Source organism: Pteronotus mesoamericanus, unplaced genomic scaffold, assembly GCF_021234165.1.
Source record: "Pteronotus mesoamericanus isolate MK-2021 breed Mesoamerican mustached bat unplaced genomic scaffold, CSHL_Meso_final scaffold_167, whole genome shotgun sequence".
Classification (NCBI taxonomy): Eukaryota; Metazoa; Chordata; class Mammalia; order Chiroptera; family Mormoopidae; genus Pteronotus; species Pteronotus mesoamericanus.
In genome coordinates, this window is record NW_026555308.1 from 2,579,382 (window position 1) to 2,604,919 (window position 25,538).

At 47.8% G+C, this 25,538-nt stretch overlaps 1 protein-coding gene across 1 annotated transcript; it reads right to left on the bottom strand.

Annotated features, from left to right (window-relative positions):
- Positions 1–145: 145 nt before the first annotated feature.
- SLX4 (SLX4 structure-specific endonuclease subunit) lies at positions 146–23,866 on the bottom strand. The gene is made up of 15 exons (XM_054589508.1): positions 23,551–23,866; positions 21,319–22,042; positions 19,702–19,926; positions 17,561–17,750; positions 16,453–16,671; positions 14,123–14,331; positions 13,679–13,998; positions 12,910–13,102; positions 12,387–12,475; positions 11,274–11,420; positions 10,265–10,434; positions 6,731–8,982; positions 2,659–2,761; positions 1,679–2,089; positions 146–1,197 (listed from the first exon to the last, which is right to left on the bottom strand). Exons 2-15 carry the CDS (start codon positions 21,662–21,664, stop codon positions 801–803), a joined length of 5,271 nt encoding a protein of 1,756 aa, XP_054445483.1. The 5' UTR covers positions 21,665–22,042; positions 23,551–23,866; the 3' UTR covers positions 146–800.
- Between the last annotated feature and the right edge of the window lie 1,672 nt (positions 23,867–25,538).

Here is a 25,538-nt window from a genome sequence, read left to right on the forward strand (position 1 = left end):
CACAGGAATATTCTGGGGACAGCTGGGAGCTGTGGGTGAAACTCGCGGCCAGTTTCCCTCATTATTTTTCTACAGTGGAAAATTTGGAAGGTTTTCATAAAGCATTTTTGTTTTTATTGCACATCATATAAAATGAACTACACTGAATTTAAAACAGACAAGACAGTCACAAGGTGTGTAGACCCAAATTCTTCTCTTCCGCGCCTTACCCGTGTTCCACACCGCTCCTGAGGCTGGAGGCAGCTTTAACACACACCAACTCAACCAGGTCACAAAGAACATGCTTGTTCTGGGGATTTCAGAGCTGTGCTGGGCCCTTCTGCACTGTCCAGTCTGGAGACTGCTGGTGACAATGACAGGTGTCTAGGCAGAACAGCTGGGCCAGCAGAACACCTGGTACATGGTAGAACAAGCGGTCTGTGGATATCTGGTCTGCCAGCGGAGGCCGGGGCTACAGCACAAGTGCTGAGAAGACTGAGGGGGCAGGCTGGACATCCATCTCAGGGAAGGACATACTGCAGCTGATGGATGTAAAGAGCAAAAGATGCGTCAAGACACTGCCCTTCTGGCCTGAAACACAAACAGGGTTAAAGGGAGACAAACAGTTGGCACCGACAGAGGGAGGAACCAAGGGCCCTAAATCCAGTGGGTGGCACATTCCAAATACCACTCCAGGAAACAGAGTGGGAAAGAAGCTGATCCATGTCAGTACCACCATCACTTTCGCAGGGGGAGGAGATGTGGTCCCAAGGCCCAGAAACATGTGTGGAGGCCTGGCTTGCCAAAGGGGCCACAAACCCTCACACGCTGCTGACAGCCATGGGCGGGGAGCGGGGAATGGGCCGGTCTGTTCTGCCCCTCCTCTTCTTGCCCATGGGCTGCCGCCTCTTCCTCTCAAACTTCTCCTTCCGGGCCGCAGCAGTGGTGAAGGTGATGCAGTTGGTGTCCAGGAAATCCAGCAGCTTCCCTGTGGCCATGCGGATGCCTTGCTGCTTCAGCTCCGCCTGCAGCTCCGACAGCTCAAAGGGCTGGTACAGCAGGACCTTGCGGTAGAGGGCTGGTGTGGAGCGGATGTAGCGTCTCACTGCCTCCTCCGTATCCACTGCCTGGACAGCTGCCTGCGAAGCACTGACCCCCTTCTCACCCTCCTCATCTTCTCCTACAGACTCAAAGGCCACTCCAAACTCACTGGAAGAACTGAAAAGAACCAGATATTAATTTTTGTGACACACCTTCTTTCCAGCTCCCCCCACTCCCCGCCAAGACCAGGAGCTTTTTTGAAGAAAGGAATGTTTCTAGGTCCCCTGAGAAGCCTTGCACATGGCATGGATGACCCCCGCAGTGCTGTATCCCTGGCACTCTAGCTGCCGCCTGAGCAGGATCTTGTCCTCAGTCAGAAACTTCCATTGATGGCATCAGACCCCCACCAAGAAGACATACGGGGCTGGCCCCACTCAAGGAAGCGTCCTGTGGGTTGAGGGGTGTGGGAGCTCCAAAAGACTGCTCAGCAGGACCACAGGGGGCTGCCCTTGAACCCCATCTGGATTTCCTGTAGTTCAAGCCCAGAAGACAACTGGGGTTTCTGAACACTGGCAATCAGGCTTCACTTATGCCGACTCCCGGACCCACTGGTCAGAGGACCTATGAAGCCACTGGCCCTCTCCTTTGATCTGGTTACCTCTGTGAGCTTAAGGAACTGTCACTGCTGTCCACAGAAGTGGCCGTGGATTCCTGGGAGGCTGGGAGCTGGGCATCATCATCAGGGCCTAGAGGCAGCTCTTTGGCTGGTGACACGCGAGGAATGCTTCCACCAGGCTGCTGCTTCTGATGTCGTGTGCCCTTAGACTTAGCTGGTCCCTTGGACCTTTGGGGAGTAGGGTCAGAAGGGGCCTCCAGCCTGGCACGGCCAGCTGCCTTTGATTCCTTGGAGGTTTTGGTGGCATGGGTATGGCTGCGAGAAGCCTCCAGAGGCACCTGTGAGAATTGACTCTCATCCTCGGAGTCTGACTCCAGCGTCTGGTGAGTGTACTGGAATATCTCCTTCAGTTTCAGGACCATCTGGCGTTTGGGCAGAGGGCGCACCCCAAACCTGAATGGAGAGACAGGTGAATTTCAGCAAGAGTGTCTACCAATTCATGGCTTTGTGTAACTGAAATCCTAAATGCCTGACTTCTATGACCATTCAGAGATTAGTGTTTATCCTGTGTGCCAATTGAGCTTACTCTGAAGAATATTCCAGAAAGGCCATTTCCCATGTTCTAGGCAATCAGTGGTGGTGGCGATGACTTTGCCGAGCCCAATGTGAAGTACAGCATTCATTAGGATATATTAGTTTTGGTGTTCTCTTAAAAAAATCATGTCTTCTTACTTAGATTGTTAAGGCCAGCGTCCCATCTCCACCCACGTGACACATGGGGACCTGTCGCCTGATGTGTAACCTGGAGGAGTCTCATTTCTTAGCTTCTTGGAGCCTGGGTAATTTGAGGAACAGCATGTGAAGAGCTGGCAGGCACACATGACCCCTCCCCACAGAAGCCCCCAAACCAGAGCCCAGGATAGATTTGGTGGCAGGTCCTACAATTCCCAGCTGCACTAAGCCTAGTCACTTGCAAGAGGGAGGGGACCACTAATAAGCAAGCCTTCAAGAACACTACCAACCTATCCAGTTCCTTCTTTAGTACTGGGGTCTCCATGATGGAATACCGTGGCATTGGCGTTATGGGTACTTTTGGGGGCAAGTTCTTCCTCCAATTAGCACCTTCTAGGTAGAACAAAAGAAACACATGGTTCAGTAGGAGGGACCTGCATTTACCTTTTCCAACATTAGTGTAAGCAAAAGAAGGATGCACTTGAAGGAAGCCCAGTCCCATTTGCTCCATGAGAGCAGTGATGTCCACCCCTTCACCGTTTACCTCTGGTATCATGTCTTCCTGTTAGAAAACGTCACTCAGCATATGAGGGCCATGGTGGCCTTGTGCAATGCTGATGCTGTGTGAATGGCACAGAAGCAGAGGAGTAGCTGCCACCGGCTGGCGTGATGGGACAATGACAGTGACTGCTAGTAAGTACAGGATTTATTTCTTGGCTGTTATAAATGTTCTGGAATTAGTGGTGATGGTTGCAGAACATTGAGTATATTAAAAACCACTGAATGGTATACTTTAAAAGGGTAAATTTTATGGTATGTAAAAATGTCTCAATAAAGCTATTATTTAAAAAAAAAAGAAATGGGCATTTTAAAAATAAATGGGAAGATGGAGGTGTAGGTTGATATACTTTGCCTCCTCGCACAACCAAAAAAGGCCAACAAACTTAAAAACAAAAAACAAAACCGCCAGAAAATCAAACTGCATGGAAGTCCGACAACCAAGGAGTTAAGAGAAGAAACATTTGTCCAGACTGGTAGGAAGGGCAGAGACAGGCAGCTGGGGCGGAGAGGACATGTGGCAAGGCAGAGGCTAGAGGACTAGGTGCATGAGCTGGCCCCTGGCAGTCCCACCTACGCATGCAGATAAACCAGGAGGTAAAACTGGGGAGCAAGACAGACTGCAAGGCAGACCCAGGGTTCCAGCACGGGAAACTGAAGTCTCAAAACCTCTGGCTGTAAAAATGTGTGGGGATTGTGGCAGTGACAGAAACTCCCAGCCTCACAAGGGTGTCTGTTGGAAAGACCCACAGGGTCCTATAACGTACGCAAACCCACCCACCTGGGAATCAGCACCAGAAGGGCCCAGTTTGCTTTTGGGTAGCAGGAGAGGTGACTGAAAGCCGGGGGAGAGCTGAGCAAGCAGAATTGTTCCCTCTCGGACCCCTCCCCCACATACAGCACCACAATGCAGCCAAGCGGTTGCCCTACCCTGGCAAATACCTCAGGTTCCGCCCCTTACATCATAACAGCTGTGTCAAGAGAAAGAAATATGGCCCAAATGAAAGAACATACCAAAACTCCAAAAATAGAACTAAGCAATGAGGAGAGCCAACCTATCAGATGCAGCGTTCAAAACACTGGTAATCTGGATGCTCACAGAAATGGCTGAGCATGGTCACAAAATGGAGGAAAAAATGAAGGCTATGCAAAGTGAAATAAAGAAAAATATACAGGGAACCAACAGTAAAGGGAAGGAAACCGGAACTCCAATAAATGATTGGGAGCAGAAGAAAGAGATAAATATTCAATTAGAACAGAATGAAGAAACAAGAATTGAAAAAACAATGAAGAGAGGCTTAGGAATGTCCAGGACAACTTTAAACGCTCCAACATCCAAATCATAGGGATACCAGAAGAAGAGGAAGAACTCTTTGGAAACTTCTTTGAAAAAATGATGAAGGAGAAATTCCCCAATCTGGCAAAGGAAATAGACTTCCAGGAAGTCCAGGAAGCTCAGAGAGTTTCAAAGAAGCTGGACCCAAGGAGAAACAGGCCAAGACACATCATAATTACTTTACCAGAGATTAAAGATAAGGAGAGAATCTTAAAACCAGCAAGAAAAAGGGAGACATTTACTTACAAAGGAGTTCCCATGACTATCAGCTGATTTCTCAAAAGAAACCTTGCAGGCAAGAAGGGGCTGGCAAGAAGTATTCAAAGTGATGAAAGGCAAGGACCTACATCCAAGATTACTCCATCCAACAAAGCTATCGTTTAGAACGGAAAGGCAGATAAAGTGCTTCCCAGATAAGGTCAAGTTAAAGGAGTTCATATCACCAAGCCCTTATTATATGAACTGTTAAAAGATCTTATCTAAGAAAAAGTAGATCAAAACTATTAACAGTAAAATGAAAACAAACTATCAACAACTGAACCTAAAAATAAACAAAAAAATAAACAAAAACAAAACAAACTAAGCAAACAACTAGAACAGGAACAGAATCACAGCAATGGGGATCACACAGACGATTATCAGTGGGAAGGAGGAGGGGGACAATGGACAAAAAGGTACAGGGAACAAGAAGCATAAATGCCAGGTACAAAATAGACAGGGGGAGGTTATGAATAGTATAGGAAATAGAGAAGCCAAAGAACATCTATGCGACCCATGGACATGAACTAAGCCGGGCGGGGGATGCTGGTGCAGGGGGTGCAGGGCAGTGGGGAATAAAGGGGAGGAAAAAAAATGGGACAACTGTAATACCAAAATCAATAAAATATACTTAAAAAAAGATAAATGGGACAATTAGGAAAAGATGGACTTTGGTTCTTATCCTATTTTATGACCTTGGAGCCCTTTGAGACTCCAATGAAAATAGTAGGCTCTGTCTCCTGAAATATGCACAAAATTCTTTATATAATTTCATAGAGTTCATCACCCCTTAAAGCACATCTCAAATTCAGACTAAGGCCTCTGGTCTAAAGTCTCCTGTAGTGGTTCTCATGGCATCAGCTGGGTACCGGTTAGAAATACAAATTCTTGGCCGCACCCCAGACCTCCTGAAGCAGAAACTCTGGGATGGGGCCTGGCCACATATGTTTTAAGAAGCTCTCAGGCAATTCTGATGCCCACTCAAGGCTGAAAGTGCTGATCAGTGATGCCCAATTGGTCTAGAATTCTAAAAGAAAATGAAACACCAGGTCACAGGCACTCTGTCCATAAGCTTTGCTTCCCCGTTACCAGTCACAGCTCAGTGCCTCTGCCATTCCTGGCTCTCCCTGGATCTGCCCCCTGGGAAAGGGGGCAGCACCTTGACGGCCTATACTAGGTGCTTTGATTCTCCCCTTTGACTGAATTGAGCTGGGACGTGGCATCCTCCACCGAGGATGGACTGAGACCCATAACAGGCCTCTCTCACAGCCCCATTTGTTTTTAAGTTAATATTCACATAATAAAATTTTAAAGTAATTCAGTGGCACTTAGTATACTCAGTGTTGTGTAACAACCACCTCTATCTAATTGGAAATGTTTTAACCGTCCCCCGCCCCCCACCGGCCCCCAGAGGAAATCCCGTAGGTAGCAAGCACCTCCTTCTCTCCTATACCCCAGCAACCAATAACCTGCTTTCTATCTCTATGGATTTGACTGTTCTGGTTGTTTTATATAAATGGAATAATAAAATATATGGTCTTTTGTGACTGACTTCTTTCACTTAGCATAATGTTTTCAAGGTTTATCCATGTTACATCATGTGTCAGTTCTTCATTCCTTTTTATGGCTGAAAAATATTCCACTTTTTGGATAGCGCATATTTTATACATCTACTCAATCAGTTGTGGGAAATTTGGGTTGTTTCCACCTTTTAGCTATTGTGAATAGAGCTGCTGTAAACATTTGTGAACAAGGATCTGTTTGAGTCCTGGTTTTAATTCTTTTGGATGTATATGTAGGAGTGGAACTGCTGGGTCATAATGGCAATTCTAGGTTTTATTTTTTAAGGAACTGCACTTGCCCAATCTTAAGACACACCTGAGGTGTGCACCTTGGCCTCTCAGAGGTGCTGGTTCAGTAATCTGGAGCAGGGTCCCCAGGCAGGCACTTTTAATAAGTGCCCAGGTGACACTTTTGCCTGTAGGGCCCAGGCAAGCTTAGAAAGCCCAGATTTACTAGCTAAGAAGTATGTGTTTGATAGTAAGCCTATTCTCCCTCAACTGTGGAGAGGGATCTGGAAGGCAAGAAAGGGGCTTGTCACAGATCAGCAGGCCTTTCAGCCCTGCCACCTCATGTTGTCATTACTGATTTCCACCTGGGCCATTACTGTAAAAGAATGTCAAAGATAAACAACTCTCTCCTCTACTCACTTGGCTTCTCTAAGCCTTCTGATTTTTGACCTCGATCAGCTTTTGGTGTCTGGGCCAGAGAAAGAACCTCTGGAGACTTCTGTTCTTCTCCATCCCAATCATCCCACAGCGGTGATTTCAAGAAGCTCAGCCTGCTGCTCCCAGGGGAGCTGGCCTGAGGGGACTTCTCTTGAGACTTCCTTTGGCCAATGCAGCTTCCTCGGATGGGGGTGGTGCCCAAGAATACAGGGGAGTGGCAGCCACCACTGTCTGGGGCCTCCCCCACCCTACCACCTGGGCTACTGGTGCTCAGGGGGCCAGTCCGCTCAAGGTTCAAACTGTCAATTGGGATCGGTGAGAGGGGCTCAGCATGCCAACAGCAGTCATCAGCTGGAATGGGGGGGCCGCTGTCCAGCATGGGGCTGCTGCTCGCCTGAGGGGAAGCCACCTCCTGCTCATCTTCACTGTCCTCCACCTCCACCACCTCATTCGCTGTGGCCTGATTCGGCAGGCTCAGCCTAGGCAGCGAGCGCTTCTGGAACTGCCCAGTTAAGTCAGTGAGGGCTCCCGACGTCGGACAGGGAGCTAGCAGAGAAAAGTGCTTGTGGCTCCTGGGGTGGGGACTGGAAGGACTTCTAGGATTGACAGGGACCAGGCAGGGTGACGATATCTGAGGCACAATTACTGAAAACTTATTAGTGGCGCTGGGTCCATCCCTGTTTTCTACTGGGGTCCTGGGCTTGAGCTGAGCCTTTTCATATCCTGAAGGCCTAGACCTGAGGCCCATGGTTTGGGTCTGCAATGAGTAGTCGCGGCTTCTGCTGGCAAGTGGGGTGGCGGGCACCAGCCACGAGGTGTCTGTGGTGCTGTCCTTGTCGGGGCTGCTCACAGGGCTACAGAACAGCTGGGGGGTCCCTCTGCCACCCACACAGCCCTGGTTCCTTGACAGCCGCCCCTCTTCCTGCTGCACTGTGGCCTCTTTCCTTGGTGGGCTTTGGGGAGGTTCCTGATCTGCATCAACGTCAATGATGGAGAACAGGTCAGAGAACTTGGGGCTAACTTCTAGAACTTTCCCCTCTTCCAGGGAACCATTAAAAACTGGCTTTATTTTGGTTTGTTCTGGCTCTGGCTCTGGCTCTTCATCGGAATCCAATAAAAGGATAATCTCATCTTCTCTGTTCACACTAGATAGAGAATTCTGAGATCTGGAGCTCCAATGGCCAGGTTTTGCCTGAGTTAGGTCAATGGATGGAGACTTTTCTGGCGAGATCAAGACTCCTTCATTTCTGTATTCCAACATGGAACCATGTTCTGCACCTTTCTCGTGGCCTGGGTGGTTAAGTTGTGTGAGAAGGCTCTGGCTCCTCTTTTGCTTCAATGGTGAGTCCTGGGGGGCCGCCCTGGAAGCTCTGCCCTGTGATTGTGGTGTTGGTAGGGACAAGTCACCTGTGCGATGAGGGTGAGTGTGTGGTTGGCAGGGACTCCTGACTGGAGGAGGCTGTGACGGGAAGAAGAATGGATATGACGGAGGTGCCTGCTGGCAGGTGGTGGGATGGAAGCTCTCCCCCACACTTTCTCTGCCAGTGCCATTGCCTCTCTCACGATCACTTGTTATTTGGGATGGTTCAGGGTATCTTCCTGGAGTTGATAAAAAGGGCTGCTTATAATTATTGACATCAACTGAGTACAAAAAAGATCCTTCCTTTCTCTCTGCCGAGCAGCCCTGGGAAGGGCTAGAGGAGCTAGTACGATCCAGTGCTTCCTTTGGCGCCTCTGCTTCCTCCTCCCCATCTGAACACTGGCCCTTGAGTGGCAAGAACATGGGCTGTCCCACATTTTTCTTTTTGGCTAGGGCTTCATCTCTGCCCTGCCCAGATGATTCCATCTGTTCTGCATTTTCTAACTGTTCTTTAACCTGGATGCTTGCTAGGATTTGCCCAGAACCTGGACCATCTTGCCCAAGCTGGTTAGTTTCCACCTCAATCTCTGGACCTCTTTCTCTCTGGAGCATCTTTCGCTGAGTGGCTGCGAATTCGTAAATTTCTTCCATTTCTGCTTCATTGACCTTTTCTTTATCTTCTTCAAGGCCCTCGGATTTCAACAGGGCTTCTGCTTCCTCCTCTTCATCTACCCATATTGATCTTAAGAGTTCTTGGAAGTTCTCTGCTCTGCTTTCACAAGCCTCATCTTCCTTCTCCTTCCATTGTCTGCCCCCTGAATCCATCACAACAGATGCTTGTCTGCACAGGTGAGCAAGCTCACTCACACCAAACCTGCAACAGGAAACATCAAGCATCATCACCATCCTGCACAGAGGCTGCAGCCCAGTGCCCCTGGCATAGGAAAGAGTTAGAATGAAAGTCCTCATAGTCAGGACAACTGTGACTCAGTCCTGGCCTTCTCCCTGCTCTCCTGCAACTAGGATGCATGTGCAACACCCCAGGCCACTCAGTTCTAGAAATAGAGACTGGTGAGACGTTAAGGCAAAGCTCAATAACTCCACTGCACAAACAGGAAGGGGTACATCAGGCTGAGCTTCAGATAACAGCAACTGGTGGTGCTGCAAAACTGGGGAGCTCATGTTGCCTTGAGAGGTACCCAAAGCACTGTGACCAATGCAAACCAAAGCCTGCTAAACCTGTCATAGGTTAGCCCAGGCCAATGAATGTGTCAACCTGTCACCTGCTTGAAGGCTCTGTGGTCTAATCAGTACATTTAAAACTCTAGAAGCTGAACCAATCCTTTCCTGAGAGTGTATCTGAGGGCTCTGCTTGGGTGGTTCAGTTGGTTGGAGCATCATCCCATACACCAAAAGGTTAAGAGTTCGATCCCCAGTCAAGGCACATGCCTGGGTTGCAGGCTCAGTCTCTGGTCGAGACACGTATGGGAGGCAACCAATTGGTGTTTCTCTCTCATGTCGATGTTTCTCTCTCTTCCCTCTCTCTCTCCCTTCCTCTCTAAAATAAATGAAAGCATGTCCTCAGGTGAGGATTAAAAACATAAAGAGAGAGAGAAAGAAAAATGAATCTGAGGAATGACATGTCCTTGGATGAACAAGGCTTTTTATTCCAGAGGCCCTCGCAACTTGTCAGGAGGTAGAACATCTTTTTTTGCTGAGCTACCTGGCACCTCTCCTAAGATACTTATGTGGACAAGCTGGATAGGTGCAAATTCATGGGAAGTGGACTAAGCCTACTACCCACTTATGTTTTCCAGGACCTGGGAAAGGACTGATACTGTTTAACCTCAGTGGTAGAGCAATCGAGGAGTGGCAGTGTTTGCAGGGAGCTGAAGCTAAGTCTTAGGGCCACCCTCTCATCACACCCAAGGAGCTAAAAGCCACAAGACTCAGGAGAGAACTCTTCAATAAGCCTTGGCTCTCCTGCAGAGTCCATTTCTGGCCAGGTTTCCTATCAACATGCCTTGTTCAAGGTCACCACTGGGCATAAACTTGGGACTAAAAGGACTAGAGGGACTCAGCCCCGATCCTCTCATGAGCCATCAACCTGATAATGCTTGTCAGTTAATGTCAGAGCCATGGTTGACAATGCAGACCTGCAAGCGAGGGAACGCAGGTCAGGGGCCAGCTGGGGAGGCAGGCCGGTGTCGGCAGTGTAGAGATAATGCAGGAATGCACGGGTAGCCTCTGTGCTCACGTCACTCAGCAGGACGCGCTGGGTTCTTAAGTCACCATCTTCTGCAGCAAAGAAGCCTTCACTGTTTACCTGAGGATGAAATAAAGTATGGAATGTTTACTGACAGAACAATCATGACTTGGGACAAAGCAGATGATCTTGGGGAGGGTAGTCCTGTGAGTCTTTAATCTTATAAACAGCCTCAGCCCAGGAACAAGCATTAGCCAGTGTCACTCCATTCTGATGACCAGAAATTCTGCAGTTTAAACCATAAAACGTCTGTTTTCAAAATCAAATCAGGGATAGATATTCAAGAATCCAGATGGTTCCCTTTTGACAAAATGTACCAAAGGCACTAAAACTCTCTGAGAGACCAACAGCAGTTTCTTGGATTCCAGTAACACAATATTCAAGTCAAACACATGTCAACGCAGACATGCTGTCTGCAGCTCAACTTTAAAGAGGTCACTTTTAAGTCTTCATAATTATGCAAATAGAGAAAAAAGGAAATTCTGGGGTTGGGGGAAGGATTTTTATTCAATGGGTCAAGAACAAGAAAATCTGATGCTTCCCAATCCTGAGGTCAGTTCCTCTAACCACGTCCTAACCTCAGACATGTCTTCTCCACAGCAGTGTAACCTTATGGCAACTAAGGAAAAAATGTTTAGGACAGTGGGAGGAGAGCAGGGAGCAAGAAGAGTGAAAGCATGGGGTGAGTGAAAGCCAGGTGGCTCAGGAGGGAGGAGCTCAGGGAACAGGAAGACAAAGAGACAGCCTGAGCAAAGAGTGATGAGTAACAGGGAGGCAGAAACAGGGAGTACAGAGAGGGAGAGGAAGAGGGAGAGGAAGGGAGAGACAGAAGGACAAAGAGGCTAGAAGGGGGATGGAGGAGGCTGCACGGAGATACAGCTTCTTCACTACGTACTTACATATTGAATGAGAAGTGGGCATCGGGCATAAAGCACAAACTTGTGCGCATATAGCACCTCCCCGCTGTCCATCTGAAACTGAACATCACTCAGGTGTGGGTTATTGACCATGGCACTGAAGTCAGCAACCAGCAAACCAAGGGGCAGCTGAAACAGGAGGAGAGCTGTCACTTCCATCTGTCACTTGCCTAACTGTGCCAGTTCCCCAACTGAGATGATGCTAGAGTGGCCAGGCAGGACCCTTGCACTCTCCTCAATAGGGTTCCTACATTGGGTTCCACCTTTAAGCTACCTTAAGTCATTCAGCAACATGGAACAGCAAAACACTAACTTCTTTCTCAAATACTCTATCACACTGAGTTCCCTGGCCTAAGATGGGAGGGACCAGCAATGGAGAGGCATGGGTGTTCTAAAAAGATGGAGCTGCAGCAGTGGCAGCTCCTGAGCACCACGTGTGGCAGGCCTAGTGTTTCACAAACATTGTTGTGTGGCCCTGTGAAATTTACCAGCCCAGTGTGACAGATGAGGACCCCCCAGTCCCTATGGTTCAGGGACCCAGCTGAGAGGAGCTCCAAGTCCTCTATGTGCCATGGTCACCAGGAAAACTTGATGTGATACTGACATACTAATGGGGTGACATCCACTCTAAAAGAAACCAATTTCTCACGCAATTCATCACCAACGCAGAACATGAACAACCAGGCGTGGGCAGCCCAGGACCAGTATGTCGGAGGGGCAGAGTGAATCCTGAATGAATGAATGAAACTCTGAGAAATGAGTGCACAGAGTAGTCGGCTGAATGAGGTAACCTCGCTGAGTAATAACAGGCCCTCTGGGGTCCCAGGGACAGCAGGCTCCCGGGGCTTGGTAAATGAGCTACCCCCACAGTTCAGTGACAAAAGGGACAAAGCCTCATGGCAGAGTCCCAGCCAGGGGAACAGGAGGCTTCTGTGGGCTCTTGCCTGACTCAGCTCGAATATTCTCTGGGGGCCAGTGGACTCCTACAAGGGGCTAAAGGCTGGTGGTGAGCTGACTGCACTGAACATATGATGAGCACCAGCAGCCAAGACTACAGAGCCGGAGCAGGGCCAGGCCCCACAGAGAGGTCCTTACCGAAGCCTGACCGCCCATTTCCGGATGCTGCTCCTCAGCTGGCAGGACAAACCCAGTCAGTGGGAGGCCACCGGGCAACAGATCCATCCCTGAGAGAATTCACAGGTTAAAAGAACATCACCTCCTTGCAATGTCAGCCTCCAGGGAAAGAGCATCAACTGTGGGCTGAATCAACCCCAGAAGGGCCTTGGACTTCTGTGAAAGTGATGCCCACAAACCACTTTTACCCCTAACCCCTTCCATCAGAGAGGAAGACATGCAGTAAAATAAACAGGCCACTGATCACTCACTCTGGACAAATGGCCCTACCCTTGGTTAAAGTTTAAGGAAATGGTGATACTTACCAGTGTCACATTCACCTTTGAGAAAGAAAATGAAGGCACCTACAGAGACTACCCTTTCTCCCCATCATACGGGGACACACCAGAGAACCTCAAATCTGAGCTGCCTTCATGGCCTTGGCCACAGGGTAGCGAGGGCCCAGAGGGCGGGGTTGGCCCAGGTGTCCCATCCTGTGTCTCACCTGTAGTTCCCCCCAAGTCAGCTGGGGTCCCACTGCTGGGCAACTGGCTGGTGCTTAGCCCCTCTCTTGCCAGGTCCACGAGGTCCTGCAGGGCCTGGTACTCCCTTTGGCTGGCAGAAGGTGATGGGTTTCTGGGACAGGGGCTGTGGAGGGCAGGTGACACTGGTGGCAGTGTGGGCTCCTGCATGAGACCCTGAAAGAAGTCGAAAGCCAGGGGGACCGTGTGACTGCCACAGTACCCACCACCTAGACGGTCCCTGATGGTGCCAGCCGCAGCCCAGAGCAACCCTGGGAATCTTTTCTTCATTACTGTCAGCAGGCCTCTCTGTCATGGCAAAGGCCATGCCATGGCATCTACACCTGCGGAATGATCCCTGGAAGCCCCTGTCCTTGTAATGTCATCTAAGTGGCCTCCAGCAAGTAAGCACTGATTCTAGGACCATCTGCATCAGGCCTGTCTCATTCCTAAGCCGCCTCACAGGCAGATTCTGTCAGATCTCTGGGAAGGGGCCTGGGATTCTGCATTTTAAACTGCAGGAACACAATACATTTGCGAACCAGCGGACCTCCCTGTTCTTACCAGGAGAGCCATCTAGTCACTGCCAAGAGAAAAACCCTATGGCTGACACCCCTGGGCTTCCTCCTATACCCTCCCCTCCTAGAACTTCCTGTCCCTCAACTATTGATTCCCAGTGGTGTAATCCTGGAGCTGCCAAACACCCACCTATCCCCAGAGCCCACCCACTTGTGTCTGGAGGGGAGGGCACACCTTGGTGGACTGCTGGGGCACCATGGGAGGCACCAGTCTTGCTGTGTAGAAGCATTCCAGAGCCCAGGCCCCGGTCAGGGCACTGCCCTCCCATAGAAAGTTCTGTTTCCCTTCAGGTGGTTGCAGACACCTGCTGGCCTTTTCTAGCTCTTCCTTTAAAAGTCTGCTCGCAGGAAGTGGTGGCGTACTGGACAACTCTACTTCCTCTTCGGCAAAGAGCTGGGCCACGCGATCTTCAATTTGTCTTCCTGTGGTCTCGGAGTCCTGGACTAACAACTGGGGTGGGGAAACGGGTGCTTTCTTCTTGCGACCCTTCTTCTCTAGAGATAGAAAAGTGAGAGTTAATAACAGAGTCATTCACATAGCCTGAGGCCCAGCAGTAACCTTCAGCCAGAGGCAGTGAGGCAAAGCTCCCCTGGAGTCTCCACTTGTGGACACATATACCTGTTGACAGTCTTTTCCTCTCTGAAGAAACAGTTCTCAGTGTGAGCACCGCAGGCACAGCCTCCTGCTCCATCTCAGACCGGGACAGAGCCATGGCCACCAGCAGGTCCTCGGATGGCACCTCAGGCTCATTGACCTTCTGCCTCTTCTGTGGCTTCTTCTTGTTGGGGGCTCCTTTCCTTTTCAGACCTCCAACCTGATTACTGAAGCTTAAAAGGCAGCCAAACAGAAAGGTTAGTGACAGCCAGAGTTGTGAGCACATCCTGTCCTGAAGTGGTCCCCACTGGACCAAAGAGGGCCGGACCCCTTCTCCTCTGTTAGGGGAAGAGAAAAGCGGTAAATGTGAACCCATCAGACAGAGGATCAAGTGCTCTGGGAATTCACTGTGCTCATTCTGTGCCTCACACAAGCTCACACAATCCTAGGCCAAAAGTTCAGTTCAGTCCAAGCACAAGAGTGTCTGGGTCCTGCTGTGTGATTCTGCCCAGCCAGGGAGGGGTGGCAGTGCTGTACCTGCACACCCTAGATGTGGCCAGACCCTTTCAGTCGAGTCAACATTCGATGGCTCCATGTCAGCACCCTGGATTCTGCCAGCTTCTTTCCATCGATACTTCAGATGCCCCTCAGATGGTCCTGGACACACTGGCCATGAAAGAATTCCTTCCTTCCTACAGAGATTCACAGGGGCTGCAGGGCAGTGCCTTTGCCCAAGGCCTGAAGGAAGGGCCTCTCGGTTTGGATCACCAATGCGGTCAGCGGGCTCGGGGGCCAACATACAGTGACTCATTTGGCTCAGAGATTTACTGAAAGATTTTCTGGCTGAAGAAAACCTAGACTGCCTGCTGACTCCCAACAGGCTGGGCAAGAAGTAGAAAGGTGAAAGTGAGAAAGAAACTAAGAGCAACCCCAAGATCACCTTCCCTACAGCTGTGGGGCATCTGGAAACACCTTTGGCTTTCACAAAAGCTCATGCTCTCCACTGGGCCAGCGATGGCTCCAGAATCTCAGGTATCATCTCAGAAGATCAAAGCAAGCCCTAATCCAGTTCTAACTTCCTGGGGACTCTGCGTGATAACCGCAGCCTCCAAAAGGGAAAGGAGCTACCGCAACATCCCAGGGCCCTGCCACTATGTAGAGTGCATCTCTGGACCCAACAGGCAGGGCCTGGGCCCTGACAAAGGCAGGTGAGGGGTGTGGAGGTGAGTGGGGTGCTCCGACCAGCGCATGTGCCCTGGCCAGGGAGTCATGATTACCCCAGCGTTCCACACACCCCAGGGAAGGGGAGGCTCGAAGTCTCAGTGAGGAGATCCATTTGTAGCTTTCTATTTGAACAGCCTTCTAGAACCCTCAAACATCATGTTTCACTTCTTGGAGATATTTAAAAAGCAGATATATTTTATCTGAGTAGGTAGTTTCAGCGTGGTCCTGCCAAAAGGCAAGTAATGGCTTAGGGAACGGCTATTCGCAGCCTTTAGGCTTCCAAGTCTACAATGCTAGTTAGTGCTGGTAACTAAAGTGCAGACAGAGTCACCAGCACAGGCTCAGTCTCTGCGCTCCCCATCTCAACACTGACCCAGCTTCCACGCTCAGAACCTGCGTTCAAGGCAGTGGCCCAGACAAACAAACTGCCCTTGGCATTCCCTTTGCTCTTGACAGCTGTCCAAGAAGTTCTAAACCCACAGCAGTCCAGGGCTAAAGCTACCTGAGTTCCCTACAACATTGGGGTCTACTCTGCCACCCAGAGTGGCAGGGGTGATGCAGCACCAGGTTGACCCTCCGCCACTTTTGTGCTTGTGGCCTGCATGCTGAAGACTTACATCATTAGCAGTGCCTCCTATTTTAACACTTAAGCATTTAATTCATGCAAATATTTTTTAAAGGCCTATCGTTCTGTCTCACCAACTCCTTGAACTATGCTGAGTAATCCTGTATTAACAGTGTGAAAATCGGACTGCACTGTGATGCAAGTGAGGCTGTACCACACGTGACAGATGTGGTAAAGGGAATTACCAAGTTCTTAGCTGCTTCAGAGGGCACTGACCGCCAGGTCTTGGGAGTAGAAAATTCTCCAAAGGGAGGACCTCAAGGAAACCAGTCCAACTGGTCATTTCCACAGACACACCCGCACAGACCATTTCAAAGCCATCCAGGATGCAGAATCTGTCCCCTATTCAATCTCTGTGGGGACCATGACCGACTTCCTCCTTGTGTTTCATTTCCAGAATTAAAGAGGGCTCTTTTGTCCTCCAACACTACATAAGGTTATATTTTTTAAAAAAAAACCAAACCAGAGTACTTCTTTGATTTTTTTTCCTTTTCACCTGACTCACCTCGATGCCTGTGCCAGTGTGCCGCAGGTCCCCTCAGGCCGAGCTGTCTGTAGCCGCACGGCCTGGAGCAGGAGCTGGGGGCCAACCTCCATCTTCACTGCACACTTTTTCAAGTGACTGATTCTGCTCTTTGGGGTGAGAAATGACTTGCCGCAAATTGGACATTCGGGGATTTGAGGTGCAGCAGGTCTCTGTGCCTTTTCAGCCTCATCCAAGCACCTGAAGGAAAACAGTAAACACGGGAGAACCACCTTCCCTGGTGGCTCCACATCGACAAGGACATGCTGTGGGCCAAACCTTGTCTCCTCAAAGCCAGTCCCTCCATACAACCTGTAGTCAGCCTCCAGATATGGAATTTAGGTATCTGTTAGCAAAGGTGATCGAAGAAAGCAAGAACAGATTAAACATAATCACAGGGTCACTGTTTGATTCAGCAATTCCACTCCTACATTTATACCCAACAGACCTGAAAACAGATACTTCAGCAAACACATGAAATGCATGTTCAAAGCAGCTCTAGTCACAATATCCGAATGGTAGAAACAATAGAAATGTTCATCAATGGATGAGTAGATAAACAAGATGTAGTCGATCCGTACAATGGTATATTATTCAGCCACAAAAAAGAAGAAAGCACTGACACATGCTACAACATGGGGGAACCTTGAAAACACTGCTGAGTGAAGGAAGCCCGACACATGAAAGCCACACAATGTTTGACTCCACTTACGTCTAGAATAGGCAAATCAACAGAGACAGAAAGCACAGTAGTTGTTGCCAGGGGCTGGGGTAAGGGGAAATGGGAAGCGAGTGCTAATAGGTACAAGTGTTCTTTTTGGGGTGACAAAAATATTTCAGAATTGACTGTGGTGACAGCTGCATGACTCTGTGAATATTACTAAATGAAAGCCATTGCATTGTTCACTCTAAATGGGTTAATCGTATGGTATGTGAATGTTATCTCAATAAAGCTGTTAAAAAAGCAAGGACAGGTTGACACCAACACTGAAGTGCTACTTGTAAGGTTATCTCAAGATTACCATTCTAGCCATAGGGGCCCTGGCCCTGGTCACACCCGTGGGAAAGATGACAGCTAAGCTGCTCCTACCAGTTCACATGCTGCTCCCTCCGTGTCACGTTCATAGCTGAGAGGTTCTTTTGACAGATCTGGCAGAAGAACAACCCCTCCTCCTCCAGGCTGTCATCACATGGAGAGGCTCGTTCCTGCCCAAACTCCTGCTGCAGGGCCAAGGCCACTGCACTGTCGCTCTCTGTGGCAGGGAGCCAGGGCCCAGACCCTGTGGAGAGGAACAAAGGTCCATGAGGATGAGCTCATCCTCAGACCTGTGTGCATCTGTCAGATCTCATAGAACAAGGACACTGGGTGCACTGTGGAGAAACTAGACCCCGCACTCCTCTGCCTCATGCCAGGCACCATCCAGTGATGTAGAGCAGGAAAAGGGGCTCCTCGAACAGTACTTCTCAAACTTTCATGTGTGTAAAAATCACCTGGGGACCTGGCTAAAATGAAGGTTCACATTACAAAGGTCTAGGTGGAGAACTGAGCTCCAGAATTCCTAACAACTCCCAGCTAAGGCTGATGCTGGTGGTTCAGGACCACTCTTTGAGTATCAAGTCCTAGAGAACTTCCCTTTCATTTTTCCAATTCTGCTAAAGTCAGCTTTAGACTGGACATGCCAGGTTTATAGCCTTGGACATGCCAGGTTTACAAGGCTCCTATTCCAACAAATCTGTTTTTCCTTCAAAGTTCAATCTTTCTTACTGCTACGATCTCTACGATTTTTGTTGCCCATCCTGGAAGAACCAGGTCAGAGTGAAATGCCTTGAGGTGGCTCCCAAGGTAGCTGTGCCTACTGCCACCACACCGTCACATCTGATATTGCTGAAGCAGACCCTTGGCGTTCCTGAGGGATATGCCCTGAAAACTTCATAAATTCTCAATTCTTGAATATTACTAATGACCTGTCCCTCTTTCCACCAAAGACAGAAAAGGATCATGCTTTATTTTGGTGTCTCCCCACCCTTTAATTTTTTTAGCAAAGCAGTGGTTTATCTCTCCTGAGCAGTTTGGTATGATGTAAAGATATAGAAAAACAACTGAGTCAAATGTAAGGAAGCACTGGGCTCACATACTGGCTGAGCAATTCCTCTGCAACCCTTGGATGCTCAAGGGCTAAAGGACTGATGCCACAGCAGATGTCACCTTGCTACCTGTGTGGACCTTTGGGGTAGCCCGAGACTCATCAGGTTTCCTAAGATGAAATATGCAAATGCAATACCATGAGACTACATGCTCATTCACCATAGATCTGTCAATATAGTTTCTTCCTATTCCTTTTATATATTTTCATCAGAGATGAGGATTCATACTGTTTAGGGGATAAAGACTGGAACCACCAGACATTATGTGCTTCTTGGGGTGGTCCACAGCACCCGTAAACCACTGTTGCCAAAGTGTTTAACCTGAGGCCAATGACACATGTAGTTTATTCAGTATAATGCAACACAGAGGTTGCAGGAAGGGGTTAAATGACGTCATGAAGAAACAATCAAGCAAATCCAGAAAGTGGTAAATTTTAAGACAATTATCTGGACTTTTCAGAAAGTATCATTAAAACAAAAACAAGGCAAGAAGACTGTTCTAGGTTTTAGACCTTAAGAGACTACTGGCTACAGCCAAAGAGAATGTGCGAACTTGTATTTCTGACAAATCTCAGATACCAGTTACAAAAGCTATCCTTGGGATAGTTGGGGAAATTTGACTACAAATTAAATACCAGGCAATATTATGGAATTAGAGGTGATAATGCTATTGTGGTTATGGAGAATCTGGGGGTACAGTGTCATGATACCTATCACTTTCACAAGGTACAGAGGAAACAAATATCTTTATAGAGACATAACAAAAATATGGCAAAATGTTAACAATTGTTAAATCTAGGTTGAGGATATACAGGGTTTTTTGTAAAATATTCTTTGACTTTTCTGTATGGAAAAAAATCAAAAAGTCAAAATTAAAACAAGAGGAAGAGATACTTTGTCAAAGGAATTGAGAAACAACCAAAGGGACCTTTCATTCCCTGGCTAGACCACACAACATGGCAAAGGTAGAATGCCAGGCAGAGCACACCCTCAGCAGAAATGCAGTGAAGGCTGGTTCCTTCCTGTTCCCCTTCCTCCAGAGTTAGAACTTATTCCTGTTGGGAATACAGAAAACTCCCGTCATACCGTTCCCCACCACCACTGCCTCTCGAGGACTCTTTGGGACGTCTTCTTCAACTGCAGCCTGGAGGGAGCACCCCTCTACAGCATGTTTCAAACGCTCGGGGTTTGCTCTCTTGAACTGCTGCATGCGCTGTAGGACCACCTCGGCCGCTCGGGGTTTGGAGGGACTTGGCACCATCGCAGTCAGACAGGAAGGAGGGGGCTGGGAGTTGCTGTTACGAGCAGCCTCTGTGGGGAAAAATATTCACGTGTCTATTCCAGGTGGAGAAACAAAACACTCTTCCACCAAATACAGGTTAGACATAAGTTTCATAAGGGTCCTTAAACCAACTAGTTTAGGTTTAACCCTCAAGTGTGAATAGAACTCATTATTTCTTGGTAACCTCACTGTTTGTGGTAATATAAATGTACCTGTCATAAATATCTGTGACCAGAGAGGGAATGGAGAGTGACTACTAATGAATAAAGGGTTTATTTGGGGGTGATGAAAATGTTTTAAAGTTGGGTTGTGGAGATGATTGCACAACTCTGTGAATACACTAAAACCACTGAACTGCGTATTTCAACACTGAATTTTACAGAATATGAAGATCTCTATAAAGCTGTTATTAAAGAAATATTAATGGCAAACATTTATATCTTTCTAGGTCAGAAGTTCTCCTTTAACTTGGTGATGGCCTCCAGTGGGGATCCATGAGGCCCCTGAAGTCGTTATGTCAATTTTGCATGTATACGTGGGGTTGCAGTTTTCTGTGGAAATCATGCGTACCTTTTGCTAGACTCTCAGAGGGAACATGAAGGACCAACATTTCAGCAACATCACTGAAGCCTTACAACCGTCTCTGGGAGCTAAGTCTTTACCACCGTTCCATTCAGAGGTCATGCTGACCACACTGGGTACAAAGTATTATTTAAGATCAGGAAGTAAAGGCAAGAAGAACCGAGACACAGAAGTCTGGAGCCCAAAGACACTGTTCCATATTAGATACGCAAGGCTGGTTTTCAGCTTTGCATGAAGAATATATGCTAAGCATATGGTTAGGTACATCAAGGACAGCACAGTAAGAAAGGTGCTTTGAACAGATGAACCAAAAAACGAACGAACAAACAAAACCCAAAACTGGCAGGGGAAATAAAAAGGTATTTGGAGGAGAAAGGAAGGACCTGAGGATTCTCCTGGAACTCTTACGGTGCCCATTATGGGATGATTTAGAGAAAATGGGAGAAGCAGCACTATTTTCATGTTCGTGTAACTCATGTCAACTATATAATGTAAACATTAATAGGAAACTGGAAGAGGCCCCCAAACATAATCATGTGGAAAATTCACACAGGGGTTATATTTTTTTATGACTGTTGTTTAAAACAGGAGTTGGCAAGCTACGGTCCTCGCACTGTCTGCCTGTTTTTGTAAATGAAGTTTTGCTGGAACATAGCTAATTCACTTATTGTCTAGGGAGTTGAGGAGTTGTGACAGGGACCATATGGCCTGAAAAGCCAAAAACATTTACTGTATTACCTGGTTCTTTACAGAAGATGTTCCAATATCAGTTTTAAAATACTACAAATCACCTCTGGTTTCCTCTCTGTAAGTTCTGACAGTGTTGCGGGCTGGGTTACCTGTCTGGGAGCTCCCTGCACTCTCCGGGAGCACAGCGGAAGCAGGCGCACTTCCTTCCCCATTCTCAGGGGGAGCCGGTTCACTCTCTTGCCGCTTGGGTACCCCTTGTTTTCTCGTCCTTGTAGCCTGGCTGCCAATTCGAGTTTTCCTCTCCCTAGGGCCTTGAAGAGTTCTGCTCTTGGTAACGGCTGGTTTGGTCCTTTCCAGTTTGCTTGTTATCTGAGAGCTGTTTGAGGCCTTTTTTGCCTTCCTTTCCCCTGACACTTCCTTGGTGCCATTCTTTTTCACCCTTTGGAAAAAACTGGCACAGAGTTCCTTAAAATCATCATCTGACTCATCCATCATCTGACCAATTTTAAGGCTTTCAAAGTGGCTTTCAGAGGACTGAGGGTCAATCTGGGGACCCAAGAATGAGCCTAGCTGGGCCTCATTCAGGGTCACAGCTTCATTAGGGTCCTCCTTTAATTCTCACTGACATACCTGGAGAGTTTGCCCAATTGAGATAAAAGTACTATTATTCCCTCCATAATGATTTAAAACATCTTTCTTCAAATTGAGCCTGTGCTAAACAGCCTGTTTAAAGCTTCCCTCTGTTAAAGTTCACATTTGAGAGGTTTTGTTGTCTAATAGATGCCTTTGAAATAGAATACATATGAAGTTGCTCAGGTGATTGTCCAAGGTCTCCATGGCGATAAAGCACACTGGGTTCATTTAATTCCACATCTGCAGAAAACCAAAAACATCTAAGTGTAATTAGACAGATACTGTCATTTTGTGCCATTTCTTCCAGGAAGGTATAAGAGCATGTGAAGTATGGGACTAATACCCCTGTCAATACTCAGGTACAGCTTGATTAACATAGACCCATCATCCTATAGGACATAACAGCACAGCGGGGGTGGGGGAGGGGGGTCTAAAAACCCATCAAAGCATGTTTTTTCACAGGCAGAAAAACTTGGGCGTCTTGAAAGGGTATTGTTTTTACTGAAATCTGCGGAATAAGTCCCACAAAGGGTAGTCACCCCAAAAACATGATTCCCAAATCCAAAAAAACTATCTCTTAGGTCTATGCTGGCCCAAGGCCTCTAGCTATCAGAGGCTCTACCAGCAGGCAACATAATGAGAGAGAGAGAGAGAGAGAGAGAGAAAGAGAGAAAATGAGAATGAACATGCTCTTGAACACTCAGGAGATAAGAACAAATAAAAGGCAGTAACACAGGAGGCTCACCCTTCATTGATACAACCAATTTTTCCAAGTCAAAAAAGGCTACTTTCTCCATCCTCTCACCCCAGCAAGAGCTGTCCAAACTCAGGTGATTAGAATGCTGTCCAAATGCAAAGGTTAGGCCTTATAGGCCGGATTATTTACATCAGCACAGTTTATTGAGGTTCAAAAACCAAAATCTAATGAATCAATGGCATAAAGTTTGTTTCAAATTCAATAATGTAATCTCCATTGTCCAAATAATATGATTAATCATATAGTTTTCCAGTGCTAGGCAGACACAGAGACTTAGAGTCTACTTAGCATGGCTGGCTCATTCACATATTCCATGTCACCTCCTTAGAGAAGCTTCCCCTCATCTTTTATCTAAGTACACTCTCTCCACCCCTATTATTTTCTTTTATCAGTTTTCACAGCAGCACTTATCACAAGTCATAATCATATAGAATAGACAACACTTATTGAATGCTTACTGTATGCCAGGCACCAGTTCAATTGCTTTACAAGTCTAATTCATTTAATCCTTGCAACAATCTTAGTAGAATCTAATGTCATCCCTTCTTGACAGCAAGTAAGCAAGCATAAGAGTGTGGAACTGGCTCAAGTTCACACAGCTTTTCAAGCAGCAAGGCCGGGATCAAATCCAGGCATCATGGTTCCAGGGTATCAACTAGTATTCATTTACTTATCTGCCCCCTACTAAGCTCAAAACTTGAGGGGGGCACACAGATTCATCTATTTTACTACGTATTCTCTTTGGCTGTTAGCCACCTGACTTATAAAAAAATGCTCGACAATTATTTGTTGAATTAATTAACTGCAAAGAATTTGGTATAATAGGAAGAGAAAGTAGGGGTGGGAGAGGCTTCAGTAGACATCAGTGCCCTAGCGCTTCGAACCAAACTGAATTTTATCCTGTTGGATGTGGAGAGCTAAAGCAAATTCCACCCTCCACAGTGTTGTCTCTACATCTCTATTGTTAAAACAGTGCATCTCCTATACGTACTCAGTATTTGCTTAAGGAAGTAGCGGGTCCTACGAGACCTTAAGTTTCCAGAGGGCCGGCGACTTTTCCCTACTCAGCTTTGGTACCTACGGCGGCGACAGGCTCCTAGCGGACGCGGAATGAATGGGCACGCGAGGGGCAGACCCTTCCGTTCCCCTCAACCCAGTAAGTAACACACGGGAATCGGGCAGGGGGATCAGCCTAGGGAACAGCTACCAAGAACTCTGACGACTAATTCCGATCGCCAAACTGTCCTCCGAGCAGTGACTCCTTGGACATCCGGATTCCCCCCTCCTCTCCTCCCTTCAGGGAAACCCGGGCCTCCTCCACCCAAACGCTGCTCCTGCCTCTAAACCGCAGCTGGAAGGGGGCGAGGAAGGTCCGAGATGGCTGGATCTCCTCCACCCGAGTGCATACTCCTAGCCCCAAAGGCCAGCCCCTCCTACCTCCGGCGCCGCCGCGGCACCGTCTCAACGGAGAGTCTGAAGCCTGCGCATGCGCTGCCCAGCTTCCTACCCTTCCCCCTCTGCAAAGAGTTGTGTCTGCGCAGGCGCAGGCGCAGAGCGTTCTGGGAGGCTTGCTTCCCATCCTCCTCCGCGGCCTGGACTCGAGACCGAGAGTAATTTCGGGAGGCGCTAAGGCGTAGCGAGGGGGTACGCAGCGGTGGGCGGTGGAGCGCGGCGTCTTATAGCCGGGCGGGCGCAGGGGTGGAGCGTGGCTGCGGCTGCTGGTGCAGCGGCGCCCGGAAAAGTTATTAAGTGTTGAGGAAAAGTGAGGATGAGTTCAGGACACCTCCGCAGCTTTAAGCCGAATTTTGGGCCCACCATGGTTCACAAAGGAAATGTTTACGTATTCAATGGCCGCCCTTCCAGTGCACTTGCCTGAGGAACCAACTAGTAAACGGAGGGGGAGAGGGAGGATTTGGAGACCTTTCCTTTCTGGTGATGGTAGCGAACAGGGGGAGTCCTGGAGGTCGGAAGGCGTTAGCTGGGAAGTCACACTGTGCGTGCCAAGGCTGAGGTGATACCCACGGTCTGCAGCCTGGCTGAAGGGGTTCGCCACGGGCCACCATTAAAGGGCGTTTGCAAATCACATTAAAGGTTTGGACTTCAACCTGGGGTTATTGGAAGGCATTGAAGATTTTGTTTTTAAAGGAAACTCTAGTTACAGTGTAAAAATGGGTCTGGAGTAGGAAGACTGGAGCCCTAGTAGGAGGCTGTTACAATCTAGGTGAGAAATGAGGGTGTCCTGAATTAGTTGGAATGGAGAAATAGTAAGGCGTTTGAAATGCAATGACGTAACTATTTGTTGCAATTTGTAGGTTTCCGTCCTGAGCACTGAAATAATGGAATACTCGAGTAGGTTTCGAGGGAAAAGAATACATAAAGGTTTTTAAACTGTATATAATTCATATATGAAGGTCACCCTTTTAAAGTGTATGATTCATTGGTTTTTAGGACATTCACAAGGTTGTACAACCGTCATCACTGTCGAATTCCAGAACATTTTATAACCCCAAAATGGAAATCTTTGTACCATTAGCATTCCCTCCCCATTCCCCCTTACTCCATCCCCTAGCAATCTCTAATGCACTTTCTGTTTTTATGGATTTGCCTAGTGAGTGTACATTTTATATAAATGGATTCAAACAGAATGTGGCCTTTTTTGTCTGGCTTTTACTTAACATACTGACTTTAAGTTTCATGTTGTAGCATGAATTGATTTATTTCTTTTAATGGCTGGATAATATTTCTTTGTATGGCTATACCACAGTTTATTATAAGGCGTTAAAGACAGCTGTTTCTGTAGTTGGCTATTATAAATAATGCTGTGAACATTCATGTACAAGTTTTGTTGTGTTTTTAGTTCATTTGGACACACACCTAGGAGAGTAATTGCTGGGTCATACTACATTTGGTTCTTAGTGCTGAGTGTGAAATGCTCATACAGCTTCCAAGACCTTTTTCTTTAATTTTTAAATTGATTTT

What these genes read in the sequence shown, in the direction of transcription:
- SLX4 (XM_054589508.1), bottom strand. Translation starts at nt 21,664, where the DNA reads ATGATGGATGAGTCAGATGATGATTTTAAGGAACTCTGTGCCAGTTTT. An exon ending in TGCAGGGAGCTCCCAGACAG is followed by an intron (nt 19,927 to 21,318) that starts GTAACCCAGCCC and finishes TTTTCCCCACAG; the next exon opens with AGGCTGCTCGTAACAGCAAC. An exon ending in GGCAGTGGTGGTGGGGAACG is followed by an intron (nt 17,751 to 19,701) that starts GTATGACGGGAG and finishes TCCTCTCCACAG; the next exon opens with GGTCTGGGCCCTGGCTCCCT.